At 55.2% G+C, this 17,335-nt stretch overlaps 1 protein-coding gene across 2 annotated transcripts in view; it reads left to right on the top strand.

Annotated features, from left to right (window-relative positions):
• The window catches only part of MID2 (midline 2), a 114,825-nt gene that overhangs the window by 74,875 nt on the left and 22,615 nt on the right, over positions 1-17,335 (top strand). Inside the window, exons 3-4 of one of the 2 annotated variants that reach the window (XM_065643509.1) lie at positions 3,729-3,824; positions 11,048-11,155. In XM_065643509.1, the coding sequence (XP_065499581.1) occupies positions 3,729-3,824; positions 11,048-11,155 (204 nt within the window). The remainder of the gene's footprint in view (positions 1-3,728; positions 3,825-11,047; positions 11,156-17,335) is intronic. The other variant, XM_065643510.1, reaches the window with a different exon arrangement.

Below are 17,335 nucleotides of genomic sequence, written 5' to 3'. Positions count from 1 at the left end.
CGAACTTTGATTTTGATTTCAAAATCTGACCAGTTTGATTTGAAAATCTGACCAGCTCAGGCAGGAGCGATCGTGGCAGACCCCAGATACCCTGGATGAAGTACTGTTGGCATTTGGCCTCCCTGTGCTGCTTCGCGTTGGGCAGAGGACACCCAACAGCGATCCTTCCTTGTGCCAGGAGACTTGACAGCGCATCCTCAGCTGCCAGGGGCTTGGCCGTGCATCCTCAGCCCCGCAGAAATCCCACCAGCTGCCGCAGGTGCCTCTCCCCTGCATCGTTCTGGTGAAGCTCGTGGGTGGTGGTCAGCATCCAGGGACCCATCCTCCTGCTGCTTTGCAGCCCCAGAGGTTTGGGCATGCAGGAAGCATTTTGCAGCTGGTTTGACTTTCGCGTGTGTGCGTATGCGTTTACGGATGCACGTGTGATTTGTATTTGTGGTACATGGAGGGAGCAGGGCAGGGACCTGCATCCTTTGTTGAAAGCAATTATAAATGAACAAGGGCAGCAAAAAAAAGCCCTAAATAAATCACTGAAAATAAACACTCTCCAGTGTTGGCTGCCGTGGCATGAAGGTAAACGTGGGGAGCCGGTCCCATGATAAGGCAGAACCAAACGCGACGCTCCCACGCCATCTCGGCAGGCTGGCGGGGCTGAGCCCCCTCGCCCAGCAGAGCAGCACGTGAACGGCAGCACAGACCACAGCAGCAAAAGCCCCCCATGCCACCAGCAGCCTCAGCACGCCCGTGTCTAAGGCTTTCCCCAGCTGCAGGGCACTCCAGGTCCTCCTGTCCCACGCCCAGGGGTTCCCACTGGTGGAGGAGACCTGCGGCTCACGTGGCTCAAAGCCCACGGGGATCAGAACCCCCGTCACTCAGCGGCTCCCGAGTGGCTCAGCGGGGACCCCTCCACGGGGCTCAAAGGCTGCTCCGCTCCCATCTCCCAGCTGGTTAAAGCCACGAGGCTTTCCCAGCGCAGACCAGCTTCCAGACTGGTGCGTGGGGACCTGCCGTGCACCGTGGCTCCCAGCAGCGCGGGGAGTGCAGGATGCGGGGTGGTGTTTGACAAAGCACAGCGGACCAGGAGGAAGCCTCGCGTTTATCGTTCCTAAAGTTGCCTTGAGCCCCCAACCTTGATGCAATCTTCAAGCAGGAATAGAGAAATCCATCTTTAGTTCAACTGCTCGTTCGATATTTGGAAAAAAAAGAAGGAAAATCAAGAAGTTGTTGCTCATTGTGCGCATAACTAGTCACATCAGTACCATGTTTTTCAGCTCCTTCAGTTGAGTGCCAAAGAGATTTATTTCGCACCTGGTGACCTGCAGGGGAATGGAGTGCAGCCTCTGAGCTGCTTTGCCCAAGCTGCCGGAGGGGCTGTGGTCGTGGCGCGGTGTCTGTGAGCCGTACGGCCACATCCAGCTCACCCGCCCGCCTCCCCTGCCCATCGTGCCTCTGCACTCGCCCCCTCCGGCCCCGCCGGCCCCACACGAGTGGGTTTCCGTCACCCGGGTGACCCGGCCCCTTGGTCTCACTGCGCGCCAGTGACTTTTTCTCAAGGACATGGTGTTGTCTCCTTTTTATCTCCTTTTCTCCCTTCTCTTCCCCGTTGTAGAAAACCCAAATATTGTGTTTCAGGCCAGGAGGTCAATGTTTGGGGAAATTATGAGCATGTTATAATGCAATTAAAAAACAACCTCTATAATTGCTGTAATTTATATTTACCTACAAAATTACCAGCTGGTGTAATCAAAGCTTCTAGTATATTTTGTTTCAGCAAATCGAACAGAAGGAAATGGTTCTGTCTGCATTTTCGCGTGCCGCACAAGGGTTTGCAGCAGTCAGAGGTGCCTTGCTGAGCAAGCCGGGCAAAAGCAGGGAGCAGCAAGAGGGGGTGTTTGAGCCACCATTAATAGGAGTAACCCCCTGCCGCTGCTTCAGCATCGCTGCAGTACCAGCGTGCGCTTAACGAAGGGATAAGTGCTCAGGGGCAGGTTTCGTGCATGTTTCTGGATGAGGGAGGAGTGATGCTGTCCCCTGGAAAACTGGGGATGCCGCAAATGTGTTTTGGACTTGTGTGCTTCAAGGAGCGTATCTCCAGCTCATCTCCCCTCCCTCCTCTCCATCAACAGCACTGGAACATTAAAGCAGATCGGCTGCAATTTCAAAGCTGCGACTTCAGTGCAGCCGAGTTGGTGATGAGGAAGATAATTAGCAAGTTAAATGTTCAATGCTTTAGTCAAATTATGTTTAATAATATTGAGCTATAAGGAAAGAGGGTGGCAGGAACCGTTAGCAGCTGGCTTTTTCATTATCGATACGGCGTTGTTGTGCAAAGCACTTTGCATTTAGTGAAGGCACCCTGGGTTTTATTTCATTTTTCAAGCCTGTTTCTGTATTCTGCTTCACCCGCCATTGGCTAGCAATTTGCAGGTTTGCAAATGAGCTAGGAGTATCTTTAGGAGCCAGTGTTTTTTCAGGAATGAATGCTTTGCCTGTGCTTCATGACTACAACTCAAGTTCTCTTGGCTAACTAGCCCCCAAATTATCTGTGCATGCAGAGAAAGGCCATGTTTATGTGTCTGCTGGAGTCTTGATGAAAGTCTTGGGCTGCAGTTGGTAGCTGAGGAGGAATAAAACACCACAGGGATCCTCTTCCAGCCCTGAAGTTTAAAATATTAATAGGATATCATTTTTCCGACAAGCGTTGCAACAGGTAGTGAGCACTTTGTTATAAAACATTTCCTCTTAGTGGAACCGCGTATTTTAATGGAAATGCAGCGTCACTTAAATTATTGATATAAAAAAAAAAAAAGATACCAGTCCACCGTGTGTCCACAGGTATCAGAATCTTTTCAAACTGGCTCTTTCTCCGCGCTCCGCTGGATCCTGTTCAGCTCCACGAATATCGCAGCCCCCCTGGGGCCCCCTGCGCCGCCGGCTGCCGTCGCCAGCGACAGTGGGGCTGGGGAGCGGGGAACGGAACCGCGGGCAGCTTGTGGCGGGGACCACAACTTGCTGACAGTGCCTTTTATTTCTGGTGCGGACAGAGGATGAGGAGGGCAGGGCTGGAGCGCAGCAGCTGGCAGCCCGCGAGCCGCGCCGGGAGCTGCCCCGTGGCTCTCCCTGCCCATGCCTGTTGTCGCTGCAGCAGGAATGGTTTGCAAAGGGGAGATGTCCTGCTCTGGCAGATCAGCAGGCTCTTGTTTGGCTCCGTTACCACATGCAGAACAAAACCGGTGATGAAAATAGCCATGCCGGCTTCTTTTCTGGTAGAAACACATTTAGTCTCTGCCACCTTGTCAGAGGGTTCGGCAGCAGCAAGCGGCCTGAGAAACTTAGATGCTCCTGATGTTTTTCTGGCTGCCTGTAGAGTTTTCCAGGGAATGCAGGAGAAACTCGGCTTTGCTGCAGGAACACAATCCACCCCAGCTTCTCAAGCCGTTTCCAAAGGACAGACACACACAGTGTCCCCTCCGACTGGTGACCTCCTCAGGGCCACCGCAGTGCCGGGCTCAGCGGCTCCCTCGTCTCAGGCCGAGCACTTGCACAACCCACCAAGGTGGGCTGGAGCTGCCAAGAAGCCGAAGAGCCTTTGCCCGAAGTTATTCAAGTTGTTGCTCCCTCAGGGGAGCAGACGGTCTGAGATGCTAATGGGGGACTGCAGACAGTCCTCCGGCTTTGCTGATCTTTTTGTTTCTTCTCTTTCTCCTCTCCCGTTTCTGGACTCGCAGCAAACCCTGGAGACGAATCTCACCAACCTGGTTAAACGCAACAGCGAACTGGAAAACCAGATGGCCAAGCTGATACAGATCTGCCAGCAAGTGGAGGTCGGTGAGAGCAATCAGAGAACTGGGGGGTGATGGGGAAGGTGCACTGGGAAGCTCCCAGCTCGAGTGATGGGATGCATGGGACTGCGTGATTTCCCTGGGGGTGGCCCTGGGAGCAGAGGTGCGTGTGGTGGGAAGCAGCACTGACACTGAGGGGCTGGCGAGAGGCTGAATTGTTTTGGAGGGCTTGGTCCCAAAGAATTGAGGGTGTGGGGACGGTTCCCAGGGGTCTGAAGCAGAAGGTGGCATTGACCGGGAGCTACTGGGAAGAGCCCCAGGCTGCAGGGCTGGCTGCTCTGTGCGTGGGGATGGAGGGTGCTGCTGGTTGAAGCCCGGCCGACACTGAGCATGCAAACACAGCTCAGCTTTCAGGGAGGGGGGAAGCAGAGTTACCCCCCGGCAGCTGCCTCGTGCTCGGGTGCGGATTTGCCAGCAGCTCCTCTTTCCTTTGGTGCACGGGTGGACCTTCTGGGGCTGCGCACTGCAAAACCTCATCTGCGGATGGAAGGCGTTAGTGAGAGTTTGGTTTGGATGCTCAGCGTGCTATAGCCCCGCACCATGCCTTCAAAGGCTGGGGCAGCTCCAGCTGCGCTCCCAGAAACAAAAAAATCCTTTTGACCATGGGGCCTCTGTGCTTCAAAGTCCCCAGGAAACTCTGGGCTAGTCACACCGCCTCTTTCTTGTCTGAGGGTGCTGTTCCCAACGCTGATGCACCCCAGGGCTGCTGCATGAACCAACGGTGAGCGAGGGCTGCGCTGCATTTGCTGTGCCAACATCTGCAGGGCTCTGGTGAACAGGACTGGTGATGAGGACTCCTCTTCCCAAGGGAATAAAGGGGCGGGGGGGTCAGGTGTGATTTGCCTTTCGGGGGCAAGGTCCTTTGCATGGTGAAGCACCCAAAGCAACGCTGATGAGGCTGAGCCTACTGGTGAAATGAAGGCTCACGTGAGTCTCTCCTCCTAAATACTTTGGCCTTACTTTTCCTATGAGTAAAAGAGTGGTTTTCTACCTTTGCTGTAAAGGAAGGACTTCCAGGGATTGTCTCCAGCCACTGTATTCCCATTTTGTTGTGTGATTTACTGCTAGGCAGGGCAGAAAGCCTGGGAGAGCTTCTCTCATCCAGCTCTTCCTTTAGCTGCTCGGATGTTCCGTGACGTGAATGTGGAAGCAGAGAGTCCCAGACAAGCAGGACTGGAAGGGATCATCCCCTGTGGGTCCCTGCAGGCTAAGCCTGTAAATGTCCACCCTGCCCTGTCCACTGTGGACACACGGAAAGTTATTTCGCTCATCCCTCCAGCAGCCTATAACATGCTTGCAGACAGTCCGTCTTCCCTTTTCTCTTTTTGGACTGAGATAGTTTCATTAACGGGGATTTTTTTCCAAGTTTCTTCAAAGCACTGTCCTCAGTTTCTCTACAATCCAGGCTGCTTTTTGTCCACATTTTCTTGGAGATGCAGTACTCGGAACTGGTGTGGTTCCCCAGCCAGAGCGATGCTCCACTCTTCTTCCAGTGATCGGGGGAGGGAGGAAAGAGTTATTTTGGCTGTCTCTGGGCTATAGTCCCATCTCTGTATCCCAGAGCGGTGGCTGCAATTGTCACACCCGTGTCTCCCATGTAGTTTTTGAGCTGCCCCACCTCAGACCTTCTGCTGTTCAGCCCTGCGCTGGTCCTCATTCAGCCTCATTCACGCTGTTTTCCTCATCTCTCTAAGTCATTCTCAGCTCAGGGCCAACCTCACCCTGTGGCAGTGTAGGCAGCACGACTTGTCCCCAGCCCCTTGGTGCCGGCGGGGACATTGTCTCCATTCTCGCTACGACAGCAGCTTCCCCTTGTAGTACAAGGCTGGTCCCAGCCTTTCCCCAGTTTGCAGTGGCCGGGCTTCTTCCCCACTTTCCTCCTTCCTCCCGAACACATGCCCTCTGCCTCCCTGCATCCTTCCTGCTGTCACAGACAGCGATTGTGATCCCTTCTGCCTGAGCCCTGAATTCTGTAGCAGAATAGCAACGTTCAGGTTTAAGCCAGCAGCAAGTGGGAAAGGCTTTGTATAGGGGATTATAGAAAGCATCGGGGAAGAGAGGAGATCACCTTTAATCCCGCTAAAGAAAGGGACGCTGCTGACTTGGCTGCTTTGACCACTTGATCTATAAAACTCTTTGTGTTCCTGGTGTGCAATCAGGCATCTTCTGTTTGCATCGCCGAGGGAAGCGTTAGTGCGAGCGGTGCGCGGGAGAGCCCGTGCCAGCAGCCCGGCGCCAGCTTTGGCTGCAGCTCCCGAGTCAGGAGGTCATGAGCGATGCGCTCCCGTGGAAAACGTTCGAGAGGCAGGTGACGCTTAATACCTTACTGTTGTTTCAAACTCCACGCACCAATTAGTAGCAAATTAATTTGCAGCTTGGTTTACCGAAGTGATACATCGAGAGAGGCTGTTGCAATTAGTTTCTTCTTAACAGGCTATTGATTTTTCGGTTGCTAAATTAAGCAGCAGTTCCTTGAACCAGCACCTTTCCAGAGACTAGAAACGCCAGACTGCTGCAGGGTTTGCTGACATGGACTCAGAAGGAGTTTGCCCAAGCTTGAGCAAACACGCGGGCTACTTGCTTCACCCTGGGTCACCCCAGCCCTTGCTGGGGGGGATACAAGCCCTGTGGTTTCTCAGGCGACTTCCCCGAGCTGCCTCATGGGCCAAACTGCCAGCGGGGACGCTGCATGGGCTGACTGGAGTCGTTTCCTTGTGGCGAAGCAGATGAGGATGCATTTGTGCAGGCAGCTGCGGCTTGTTCTTCACCGTCATCTCAGAGAGCAGCTCTCAGCCCAGGGAGGTGCTTCACAACCCCCGCGTTCCCTGCAGGCATCATCAGCGTTTTGTTCTTCGCTCGCTCGCTACGGTCCTTTTTGCTGTCCTCGTCATCTGGAGTGAGGAAGAGCGCGAAACCCCTTCCTGAGAGTGCCAGCGGTGCTGCCAGCACCGGCGAGTCGCCGTCGGATGCAGCTCAATGTGCGAGAGGAAGGAGCTGAGATGTGCTCTGAGTTTCCATGCGGAAACAAGGAGCTGAGATGTGCTCTGAGTTTCCATGTGGAAACAAGGAGCTGAGATGTGCTCTGAGTTTCCATGCGGAAACAAGGAGCTGAGATGTGCTCTGAGTTTCCATGCGGAAACAAGGAGCTGAGATGTGCTCTGAGTTTCCATGCGGAAACGAGGAGCAGAAAAATCACGCCTGGGTTTTGCAGCGCTGCTGGCCTTCCCAAGTGTGGCTGTGCTGATGCCGCTGCGTTGTTTTTGTTCCCCTGATTCTCGCTCTGCCGGTGTGTTGTGGCGGGGAGAGGGATTTTTGGCTCTGCGATAGGAATGGCTTTTGTCAGAGGTGTCTCTCCTGGGCTGTCTCTTCCCCCAGGGCTCAGCAGGTTTGGAGTCGCTATGGTAAAATATCAAATGGATGTCCTGCAGGAAGAGAAGGAGCCACAACATCCTTGCAGAGCCCCGGTGACAGTCACCAGCACTCACTGCTTTTATAGGTCACACTTTGACTGCAAGACCCCACCAGGGATGGAGCAGGGATGCAGCTGAATGTGTCAGGATGATGGGATGGCCTTCCAAACCTCTTCCTCCTCTGAATCCAGCTCCAGCATCTTAATGAACCGACCTGTGATCCATTGAAAGCCATTGGGTATTTATTTCTGATTCTGGAAGTATCAGACCTCTAGGCTGTTGATTTCTACATAGTTTAGGACAGGGGTCCTACATCTATACTCCTCCATCTATACGGTCCTAAAATGACATTCGGCCCTTTGGAGGCAACCGCGAGGCTGATGTGGCCCCCGGTGAAAATGAGTTTGACACGCCTGGTTTAGGAGTTTCTAAATATGCAGTCCTGCCCTTCAGAGGCACCTTTTCAGAGAACACATTAAAGCATGAATTAGAAAATATCTCTGCCCCTCTGCACTTCCCCGTGAGTCTGAATGCAGAGGATCTTGCTTTGGAGCTCCTCGGGGACATTACATGCGATCCCAACATCCTCTGCCCATCAAGTCCTGGTCAATTTAAGTCCCACATCACATCCAGGAAACTGTGCCACCAGCACCCTGAGGTGCAGAGGGAGGCGTTCCGGAGAAGGGCATTGCAAACGTCCCCAAGCCACTCAGCCTACGCTGCTTGATGGCACTGCAGAGTGAATCCCTCCAGTACAGTGCATGGGAAGCTGCTGCTGAGAGAGGACAAAGGGACCCAATCCTGTGAGAGCGATTGAAATGTGGACCAGAGGGAGCAGGTAATGACCCTATGAAGGAGCTGAGCGTGTAGCATCCCAGGAGGGGTAACAGAGATGGTACCCACCCTGGTGTCCCCATCGGGGAGGACAGTAGGAGATGCTGCACAGGGGGTGGTGGGCCGCTGTGCTGTGGCAGCGTCAGCGCAAACCGGTGCCTGTCCCCTGGGGCACAACTGCCTTGCTACCTAGTAAAAAACCTCCTGAGGGTTTTGGAGGCACCACGGGGGTGGGATAGGGTCCTCCGCTCCACCTCGGAGCTGGGTTCCTGCTGCCTGGCTGTAGAGGAAGAGGTTTGTCTCTGCCTGAACCGCTTTTCAGGCTGAGATGATGTTCCCCATCTCTCCACAAGCTTCAACGTGAGCTCTTTCCAGGTTTGAGTTATACCATGTGCTTTTTATTGTAGGGCCGTATTGTATCTAGCACATGCTCTCCCACCAAGCATTGGGAAGGGTGAAGTATTTTTTTCCCCTTCTTACGTGTAAAAGCTCTCCCCAACACCCAGCTGTCCTACAATCATAGCACCTCCTGAGTCTTCACCCCCAAATGCAGCATTTGCCTAGGAACTAGTGCCAGGCTGGAGGAGGAGCGTGGTACTTGCTAAAGGACCCCCCCCCCACTCCTCCCCTCCTGCTGTTTTTGCAGTCCTGACACCCGGGGCTCCCTCCTGCTGCCAACAGCAAGCACCGGGGCTACGCACTCTTGCAGACAGCCCTGGTTTCGTGCTGGGACCTCCAGGTGACGGCCGTCTCTGCCTGCACTTGTGCCCCAAGGGGCGAGTGTGCTGCCAGCATCCTCTGCGACAGCCTGGCTTGCAGAGCAGCGCTGTCGCGTTTGCTGCCACCAGCACAGATTGCTGCAGGCTCCAAACCCAGGGTCTGATTTCCCCCCTCTGCTGCCTTGCAGCAGCAGATTTGGAAGATTACCTGCTTTTTTTTTTTTTTTTTTTTTTTTTTTCTCGGTGGAGTTGTCTTTGCAGACCATCAGCAGTCTCCCACTTCAATGTTGCATAATCTTTAAAAAAAGATCTTGTATCAAATGTGTTTAACTCTGGGTTGCCTTCAGACTTCTCCACCGTTTCACACAGCTTTGGGAATACAAAATGAAGAAAACCTATTTATGTCCTCTAGTACACTGTTTGATTTAAGAGATAGGGCTCAATTCCCCTTCTGTAAAGGGTAGCCCCACTTTCTTGTCCACTCTGCCAAGGTTGCTGGTCTTTCCTAGAGATGAACAACTGAAACCTCTGCCTGTGTTTCCACTGCGTTTTTTGCATGCCTTCTTTTAATCTTTAAAATTAAAAAAAAAAAAAAAAATCTGTGTAATTGAAGCCTGAAAAGGGAGTCCAGCAGGGATTAACTAGCCTAAATCAAGCAGGACATATGCAGGTTTTTTTGTAGAAACAAGCCACTGTTTGCTTCTGCGTCCTGGGGCCGACACCATGCTCAGCTCTGCTCGTTTGAGGGGCAGGATCAGAGCCCACGGTGTCCTCAGCTTGCTGACCCCCGCTACCTGCATCCTCATCATCCCGTCTCCCCAAAGGGCGCGTTCCACCTTCCCGCTGGCAGCGCCAGCTTGGGTTTACCTGGAGGGGCTGCAATTTGGACAGATGCTCCAGCGTCTCGGCTCCTGACCACCGCGGGGAGGGCTCCTTCTCTCCAAGGTCACCAGCGTCCTGCCTGGCACCTGTGTGGCAGAGCAGGTCTCGGCAGCACCGGTGTGGTTGCCCGGTGGCTGCCTGGCTCCTCTGCTCTGGGGACTGGAGGCCACCTCCGAGGAGGTGCTGCAAGCCCTGGAGCCCTGCTGAGAGTATTCTGCAGCACTGGAAGGGGCAAAATTTTCCTCCCTGGCGCCCTGCGCTGTGCCGCAGAGCTTGGGGCTGCAGCGCAGTAAGTGGCCAGAGCAGAGGTGGGGTGGCTGCACCAGCACAGATTGTCTGTAGTTGTTGCTGCCTTGAGCTGGTTCAGCCCTCTCATTAAGACCCCCCCCAGTGCTTCTTGATGTGCCCATGCAGCCCCTGTGGGCTCTGCCTGCGCTTCCTCCTTCTGCCCATGCCGAGCGGTTGCTTTTGTTCTTGCTTTTGCAGATGCTTTGAAGTCACAGCCACACTCTTCCAAGCAGGGTGCTCTCATTCATTTTTAAGCCTCTCCTTGCTTTAACTAGCACACGGGCACTGCCTTGGTGTAGGCGCATGAGAGAGCTGTGAGTTTTGCCCAGGGGGAGGGCAGTGGAGCTCGCTGTTCCTGCACTGCTCAACTCGAAGCAGGACGGCTGGGGCAGGATAACCTCCGGCTGCCCCATAGCGGAGGGCAGGATGGGAGTCACTTGTGACTGCCGAGAGCAGCCTGAGCGGTGCAGCCGTGGCTGTGCAGAGCACCCCAAAATGTACAGCCTGCCCAGAGAACGGAGGTGGGAGACCCCTAAGCATCCCTGTACGGGGCTGGTACAGGTAGGCGTTGGGTGTTGGTGCTGTCTGGTGGTACCCGAGCCTTGCCGGAAAGCAATGGGGCGGTGCCAGTGGGGTGCAGCAGCCGGGCAGAGCTGAGCCAGGCTGTGCAGCAGTGGCAGTGGGGGCTCGCTGCTCCCGGGCTGCTACCTCCCTGCAACCCGTGCCCCCCTCCCAGGGAAGGGGGCAGTAGCTGGGGGGCAGCGTGTGCCCCACAAGCCACCCAGCACCAACCTTGGATGTGCAGCAGGGAGGGCTCCGCACCCTTCTCCAGTCTTTTTCCTTCCTCCAGCTGCAGTGGCAGTGGATGCAGGTGAGCCGCCCACTTCTCTCTGTGTTGCAGGGCTGTTATCTCCTGCCCAGCTCAGCCCCTGGCAGCCGGCAGAGCCAGGGCCCAGCATGGAGGATATATATTGCATCTGTCCCGGCCTGAGCTGGGAGAGCTGCAGGGCTGCCAGGCTCGAGCTAGAGCGTGTCCGTCCTGACAGCGTCTGCTTTTGCTGTTCCTGGCCAGGTGAACACAGCCATGCATGAGGCCAAGCTGATGGAGGAGTGTGACGAGCTCATGGAGATCATCCGCCAGCGCAAGCAGGTCATTGCTGTCAAGATCAAGGAAACGAAGGTAAGGAGGGCCGGCTCGTGTGTCCGTGGTTCGAGGGTTCCCTCCCGCACCCCTGGCGTGGCCGCTGCAGGGTCTGTCCTTCCTCTCCAGGCACAACCTGTGATGCTGGGGTGTCCCAGCTACAGGCAGAAGGGCTGCTGGTGTCGTCCGTTGTCTTGCTCGTGAAGAAATTGCTTTGGGCAGCCATCGGTGCATGCAGCCCCATCTCCCCAGGCAGTGCGTGAGTCTGGGTCTGCCTCACTGCTCCTGTCTCCAGGGCTCTTCCACCAAGGACAAGGCGTGTGCTTGACATGGCCAGAGGAAGGAAAGCATGTTGGTTAGCATGAAAAAATGGTGCAGCTGCTTGGATCAGTCCAGGCGGCTTCCTCAGGGCTTTCTGATGCTGTGGTGCTAATATAATAATGTAGAATTAATATTGAAGGGCCATCCAAGCCCTGCACTGCACATAAAGGAGCAGCTATGCAACCTGCATTGCAGTGTAGCCGTAGGTGAGCTGGTGTCTCATCCTTTTCTTTGGCGGGGGTTTGGATCCTTCCTCCAGCAGTTCCAGGTGTTCTGGCTCTTCCCGGTGGTTTCTGTGTGATGGGGAGGGGCTGGATGGATGGGCTGTAGCTCTGAGCAGCGCCCGTGGCAGTGTGTGCAAGCCCTTTGCCTTTCTTACTGAGCTTGAATATGGTTAGGGTCTAGCTCTGCTGCCACCACAGTATTGATAGCCGAGCCAGGGAGCAGCATCGCCCCAGATACAGATTTTTTGTAGGCAAAGGTTTGGGAGCGGGTTGTGCCACGTGCCCATGCAAGAGAGCCGAGCAGCAGGACTCTCGGACACCCTCGGCAGAAGTGGGAGCTTTAAAATGCTTGCTTGTATCCCAGCCACTTCAGGGAACATATTTTATGTAACGGTGCCTTCTGCTGGTCCATCTGTCTGTCTGCCTCTCACTTCCCACCCTCTCCCCCTAATGTCTTTTGACCACGTTGTCCAGTTTCAGCTGTACTTGGCAGGGAGCTGGAGTGCTCAAAGATGTTATTTCCCTACAAAATGGCAGCTGGATAGAGGAGAGAGGCCCTGATTAGTGCCCAAAGCCATCAGCAGAATTAACGCTCGGCTGCTGATGAATTGCCAGGGTAGGAGCAGCAAGCTTGTGGCCACATAGCTGCAAACCCAGCACTGCACCAGTGGGAGATGGATGCAGGGACGGTGGTACTAGCAGTACCGGGGACGGGACTGGGTTTGGTTTCCAAAGTTACCTGGAAACCGGAATAAGCCTCTTTGCCATTGAAATTGGGCTGGAAATGGAAACGTGGTGCATTTGCAGCACGGCAATGCTCCTCCGTAGCCCCCAGTGCTGCTGGTGCTGGCTGTGGGGAGGCTGGACAGGTTTCCTACGTTGCTTTCAACACCTCTGAACTGCAATTTCCAAGTGTCAACGGGAAGCAGCCTTTCTGAGAAGCCTCAGCTGCAAACGTTGGAGAGTTTAAAAAACCCCAAACGCAAAAGAAAAGAGGAAGCACTGGAGGTGGTGGGCGCTTTGAAGCGCTCTGACTGCAGAACGAGAAATACTGCTTTCCTGCTGATTTGCCATTTGGTTTTCCATTTGTTCTGGGCTGACTTTCCTAACAAGTGGCCCAACAGATGCATGGAGCAGCCTGAGTGCAACGGTGTTGGAAAAAGTGGCAGCCCCGGACACAAGAAGGAAAATCTATGGAGGCAAAAGTGCCAGAGCGGTGGTTTGTCTCCAACCAGAGTGTGGTCCCGGGGGGAATGGGCTGCCCTGTCCCAGGGCTGCTTTGGTAGCTGTGGGCTGGAGCTCCTGCCCCTCCACAAGGCAGTGAGAGAGAGTTAAGGACTGAAGCAGCAGCCTCAAGTTTGCGCTTGGTCATGGGTGGGAGCAAGGAATGCCAGACAAGGGTACCCAGAGGATGCCGCCTGCCCTGCTGCTGGAGAATGCACCTTTGACGTAAGGAAACCATGCCAGCCTTTAGGTATCTTTTAGTCCAGTAATCCTAAAAAGAGCTATCCTGGATGTGTCACACATGCGTCTTTGGAAACCCACCAGAGATTAGGCACTGAGGAGCCCACGTGCAGCTCCAAGCTGGGCTCGTACCTTGCAGGGCTCCGGTTGGTGCTTTGCGGGGGTCGGATAGCCCTGCAGAGAGCCCGTAAGACTGGGCAGCACCCCGTGGTGAACGTGGCACTGAGTGGTGGGGATATGTGCGAAGGACCCAGGAGGCAGAGGAGATTGTCAGGAAGGATGGCAGAGCAGGGGCAGGAGGGACGCAGGCAGCTGGGCAGCCCTGGGAGCCCTCTGCCAGGGCGCCGGTCCGGCTGGGGCTGCCAGCACCTGTGTCACCTGCTGGGGGCACCGCCAGTGTCACAGCCCAGCTGAGCTGGCCTCAGGCCAGGGCACCTGCACCTCCTCAGCCCTTATCCACAGCGGAGGCGTTGCCTGGGGTTGGCGCTGCAGGCTGTGGTTGCTGGAGGGATGTGGCCGAGGAAAGCTGGGTCCAGGCGCGGCGGCAGCTCCTGGGAGCGGCGGTGCCAAGGGCAGGGGCTCTCCTGCCTCTCCCTGCCCGAGGCTGACGGCTACTCCAGAGCTCTCTGCGTCCTCCTTGAAGCAAAAATCATCTCATTTCTCTTCCGTATTCTCCGTTTGATAATTTTTTTCTGACGAGTCTGGTCATAAAACGAACCATCCGTCAGCCCCTTAAGCCTCAGCAGGAGAATCGCTTCCTTGTGCAAATACCCATTTTGAGCTGTGCCTGCCCTCTGCTAGCCAAGCCCAGCCCGTGCTCTTCCCCACTGCATGCCGCGGGGCACGGCTTGCTGCTCCCTGCCCTCCCCATGTGTGTCCCCCAGGGTGGTCCTGGGGTGGCAGCTCTCCCCATCCCCAAGTCGTGGTGCTGGGGCACTGGGGGGTTGCAGAGCTCCTGACCAGCCCAAGAGGATCCCCCCAGACCCCACGGTTCTGGATACACATGATCCTTGTTGCGCTTTCTGCCACGGGTCTGTGCCACTTGTCCAGCCCCCTTGTTCAGATGTCATTTGTCTAAGGCAACATCTTCATGCTTGCTAATAATCTTGCTGGTGTACTGGGAAGTGAGAAGGACATGAGAAGCAAATGACAGCGGCTATGGAGTGATCCGCGCCATCGTTTATGTGCTGTATCACTGGCTTTATTCGTGCATGTCTTATCCCGTAAGCCACCCAACTGCTGTGCTCTTTGCATGGCTTCTGCCGGCCTCCCCAGGCACCGGCGCTGGGCTGGGCTGGGTCTCGGTGGGATGCTCTCCTCGGAGGGAAAAGTGCAGCGGGGCTGCTTGGAGAGGGGCAGGATGCCAAGGCAGCCACGCGTTCAGCCCTGCCTTGCTGGGAAGAGGCCAGGAGAGTTTGGGTTTAGGGATGATTGGTGCTTATCAGGAGGGGAAAGCACCAGCCAGCTTCCTTGGCTCTTTGAAGGGTGCAGCCTTTGCGTGCAGGCAGGTGCCAGCTCTGCTGCCCCGAGGGTGATGTTGGATATGTGGTCCCACCACTAAGACTGCGGGCTTTGGAGTTTTCTCACAAACAGATGTGCCCCAAGCACCTGCCCTGTAGGCTACCCAGGCTGTTGGCCCTGGTTACAGTGAAGTCCTGCAGTGGTGACTGCAAACCCTCGGTGGGGTGCACAGACAGCGGGGGCTCTCAGCACACCCGCCGTTGGGTAAAGAGCAGCTGTACTGGGAGATGCTTAAACAAAACCGAATTACCCTCTGTTGTCTGCTGGCCAGGAGGCCCCCAGAACCAGCTCTGTGCTGGGACAGGGGTGTGACACGCCTGAGGGACAGGATGCCACCCAGAGGGACCCGGACAGGCTGGAGGAGTGGATCCATGTGAACCTCCTGAGGTTCAACAAGGCCAGGTGCAAGGTCCTGTGCTCACGCGGGGCTCTGTCAGCTGGTACCCAGCCATGTTGGAGGGTGCAGTGGAAACCCGTAGTTGCTTGGGTCATGCCGAGTCATGGCTTTTTCGTGGCTTGAGGTGCTCTGAGTTCATCTGTGGGCTTTTCACCCTGGGTCTTGTCTATCTGGAGCTCCTGCAGAGGTGCCAGGGGCTGCACAAAGGACGCCCGCAGCCATGCAAGGCTAGCAGGGCCCTGCTGTCAGCTGGTGGATTAGCACACTCCTTAATTGTGAGTGCCCTGACAGCACTGACTCCTCGGAAGAGCAGCTTGAGCAGCCTCCCGTCACCTCTGAGAGCTCCTGCTCTTCCTGACAGGTTTTCAAACCGTGGGCAGGGGGGACTGACATTGTACTGCAGGGCAGCGGCGGCGAGCGGGGGGGTCCAGGAGCTGCTGTCACGATGGCTTTGCGAGGCTTGTACGTGCCCCGCTCCCTCGTCAGGAAAAGGAAACAAGGAAATGATCTGAAGGCGTGCAGAGGAGCAGCACAACCAACAGGCTGTTCCCTTCGGAGGAGGGCTGGGAGAGCTGTGAGTGGTCCTGGGGAGCAGAGAGGACGTGGATACATCTCTGCCATTGCGTCCTTGCAGGATGAGTCCGGCACGGTGCTTGGTTGCAAGTGTCTGCTAAATGAGCAAGAGGAAACACCGTTTCTCTGGTTGGTGCTTCAGGTGTGCTTCTGGAGGACCACTCATTTCGTTTTGAGATATATTTGTGTGATGCCTCGTGTGGGATGCGGCTGCGGTGCAGAGGTCTGAAGTGGGATTTATTATTTCAGAATCTGCTGCTTCAGATACTCCCAGCCCAGCTCCATCTGCTGAAATTTGCTTTCCTCTCCCCTGGGTGTCTGCAGGGTCCTTTGCTGCAGATGCATGCAGGAACAGGGCAGTGGGAACTTATATTTCATTAGCAAATGCCTTATTGCTGCTCTCAGAATGCTTTTCCAGATACAGAATTACTCCCATCTTGGCTGTCAATGTAATTCCCACTGTGCTTATTCGCCTCCTTTCTCCTGTGTCTTCGCTGGTGAAGATGTAGGACCCGGGACTGCTCCTCCCGAATCAAAATATTGTCTCTGGCATCAGCGAAGCATCAGACAACCAGTGCAATCGTGCAGCGGGTTTTGAGCAGATGATATTGAACTCAGCTGCCTCCAGCTCCAGACTTTCCTGGGCCCCCCTGTGCACCCAGCTTAAACAAGAGAACTACCCCAAAAATCAGCGGCAGCTCCTGTGGAACCTTCCTGTTCCCTCTGACCTTCTTTGCTCCTGGCTCACATCCAAAGCTTCCCATTTCCAGCACGAAGCTGTCCGGTCTCTGACAAGCCCCCATCACTTCTGGGTTTCCAGCCCTTTCCCTCCCGCTCGGTGCCATCCTGCCCTTTGGAAGGTGAAGGGATGTTTCAGGGCTGAGCCCCAGGGCGACCAGAAGCTGCACATAGAGACAGGAAGGCGAGAAGCGGGTTACACCTGGTGATTACTTTCTTGTCGGAGCTGTAGGTCTTAATTCAGTAAACCCTACAGAAACGTGACCATTGCAATCCATGAGCAGCTTCAGGGATGGCCTGGGGTTTGTGCCTGCTTTTCCTTCAGCTTTGCCCTGGCTGCGTGGAGGAGATGAGAGTTTCACAGGGCTTTCCCTAGTGCTCTCTGACTCACAGAGATTTTCCCTAAGAATAACGTTTCTTCTGGTTTCTTTGCTCCCCTCGCTGCTGCTGAGCACTGGTACTTCACAGAAGCGAGAAACCTGTTCTTTGTTTATGCCACAATGACTTGTTCGGTGCTGTCTTAAGCCATCAGTAAATATCCTCCATAGAGTTTTGCGGGGAAAAGACGGAAGTGTCAGAGGTTCTATTCCCTGGAGTGACTCCGTGTCCCTTTTTAAATGGTCGCTGGGCCAGGTCCGAGCTTCCCCTGGACTCGGCAGAGTCCCGAGCACGACCTGTGTGGGACTCGCGGGACATTTGTGTGGATGAAGCAGAGCCCGTTCAAGCCACGTGCCCTCTTTTTGGATGCAAGCTGGTGCCTGGGCTGGTTTTTCCGCTCCTGCTTCTCTGTGCTGTGGATAACTCTCCTGTCCTGTCTTACTGCAGCACCTCACCTTTAGTTGCGAAATGATTTGCGGCTGCAAGCGTGGTGTTTTGCAGCAGCTCTGCTGGGGCCGAGCCAGCGTGAGGTTTCCTTGCCCTGTGCTGAATTGCTTCGCAGGAGTGCTCCTCTCCTGGACAAACGTGAGAGCCAGCGCAGAG

Source organism: Caloenas nicobarica, chromosome 12, assembly GCF_036013445.1.
Source record: "Caloenas nicobarica isolate bCalNic1 chromosome 12, bCalNic1.hap1, whole genome shotgun sequence".
Lineage (NCBI taxonomy): Eukaryota > Metazoa > Chordata > Aves > Columbiformes > Columbidae > Caloenas > Caloenas nicobarica.
Note: the sequence above shows the minus strand (reverse complement) of the source record. Positions and strands in the feature narration are given on the sequence as shown.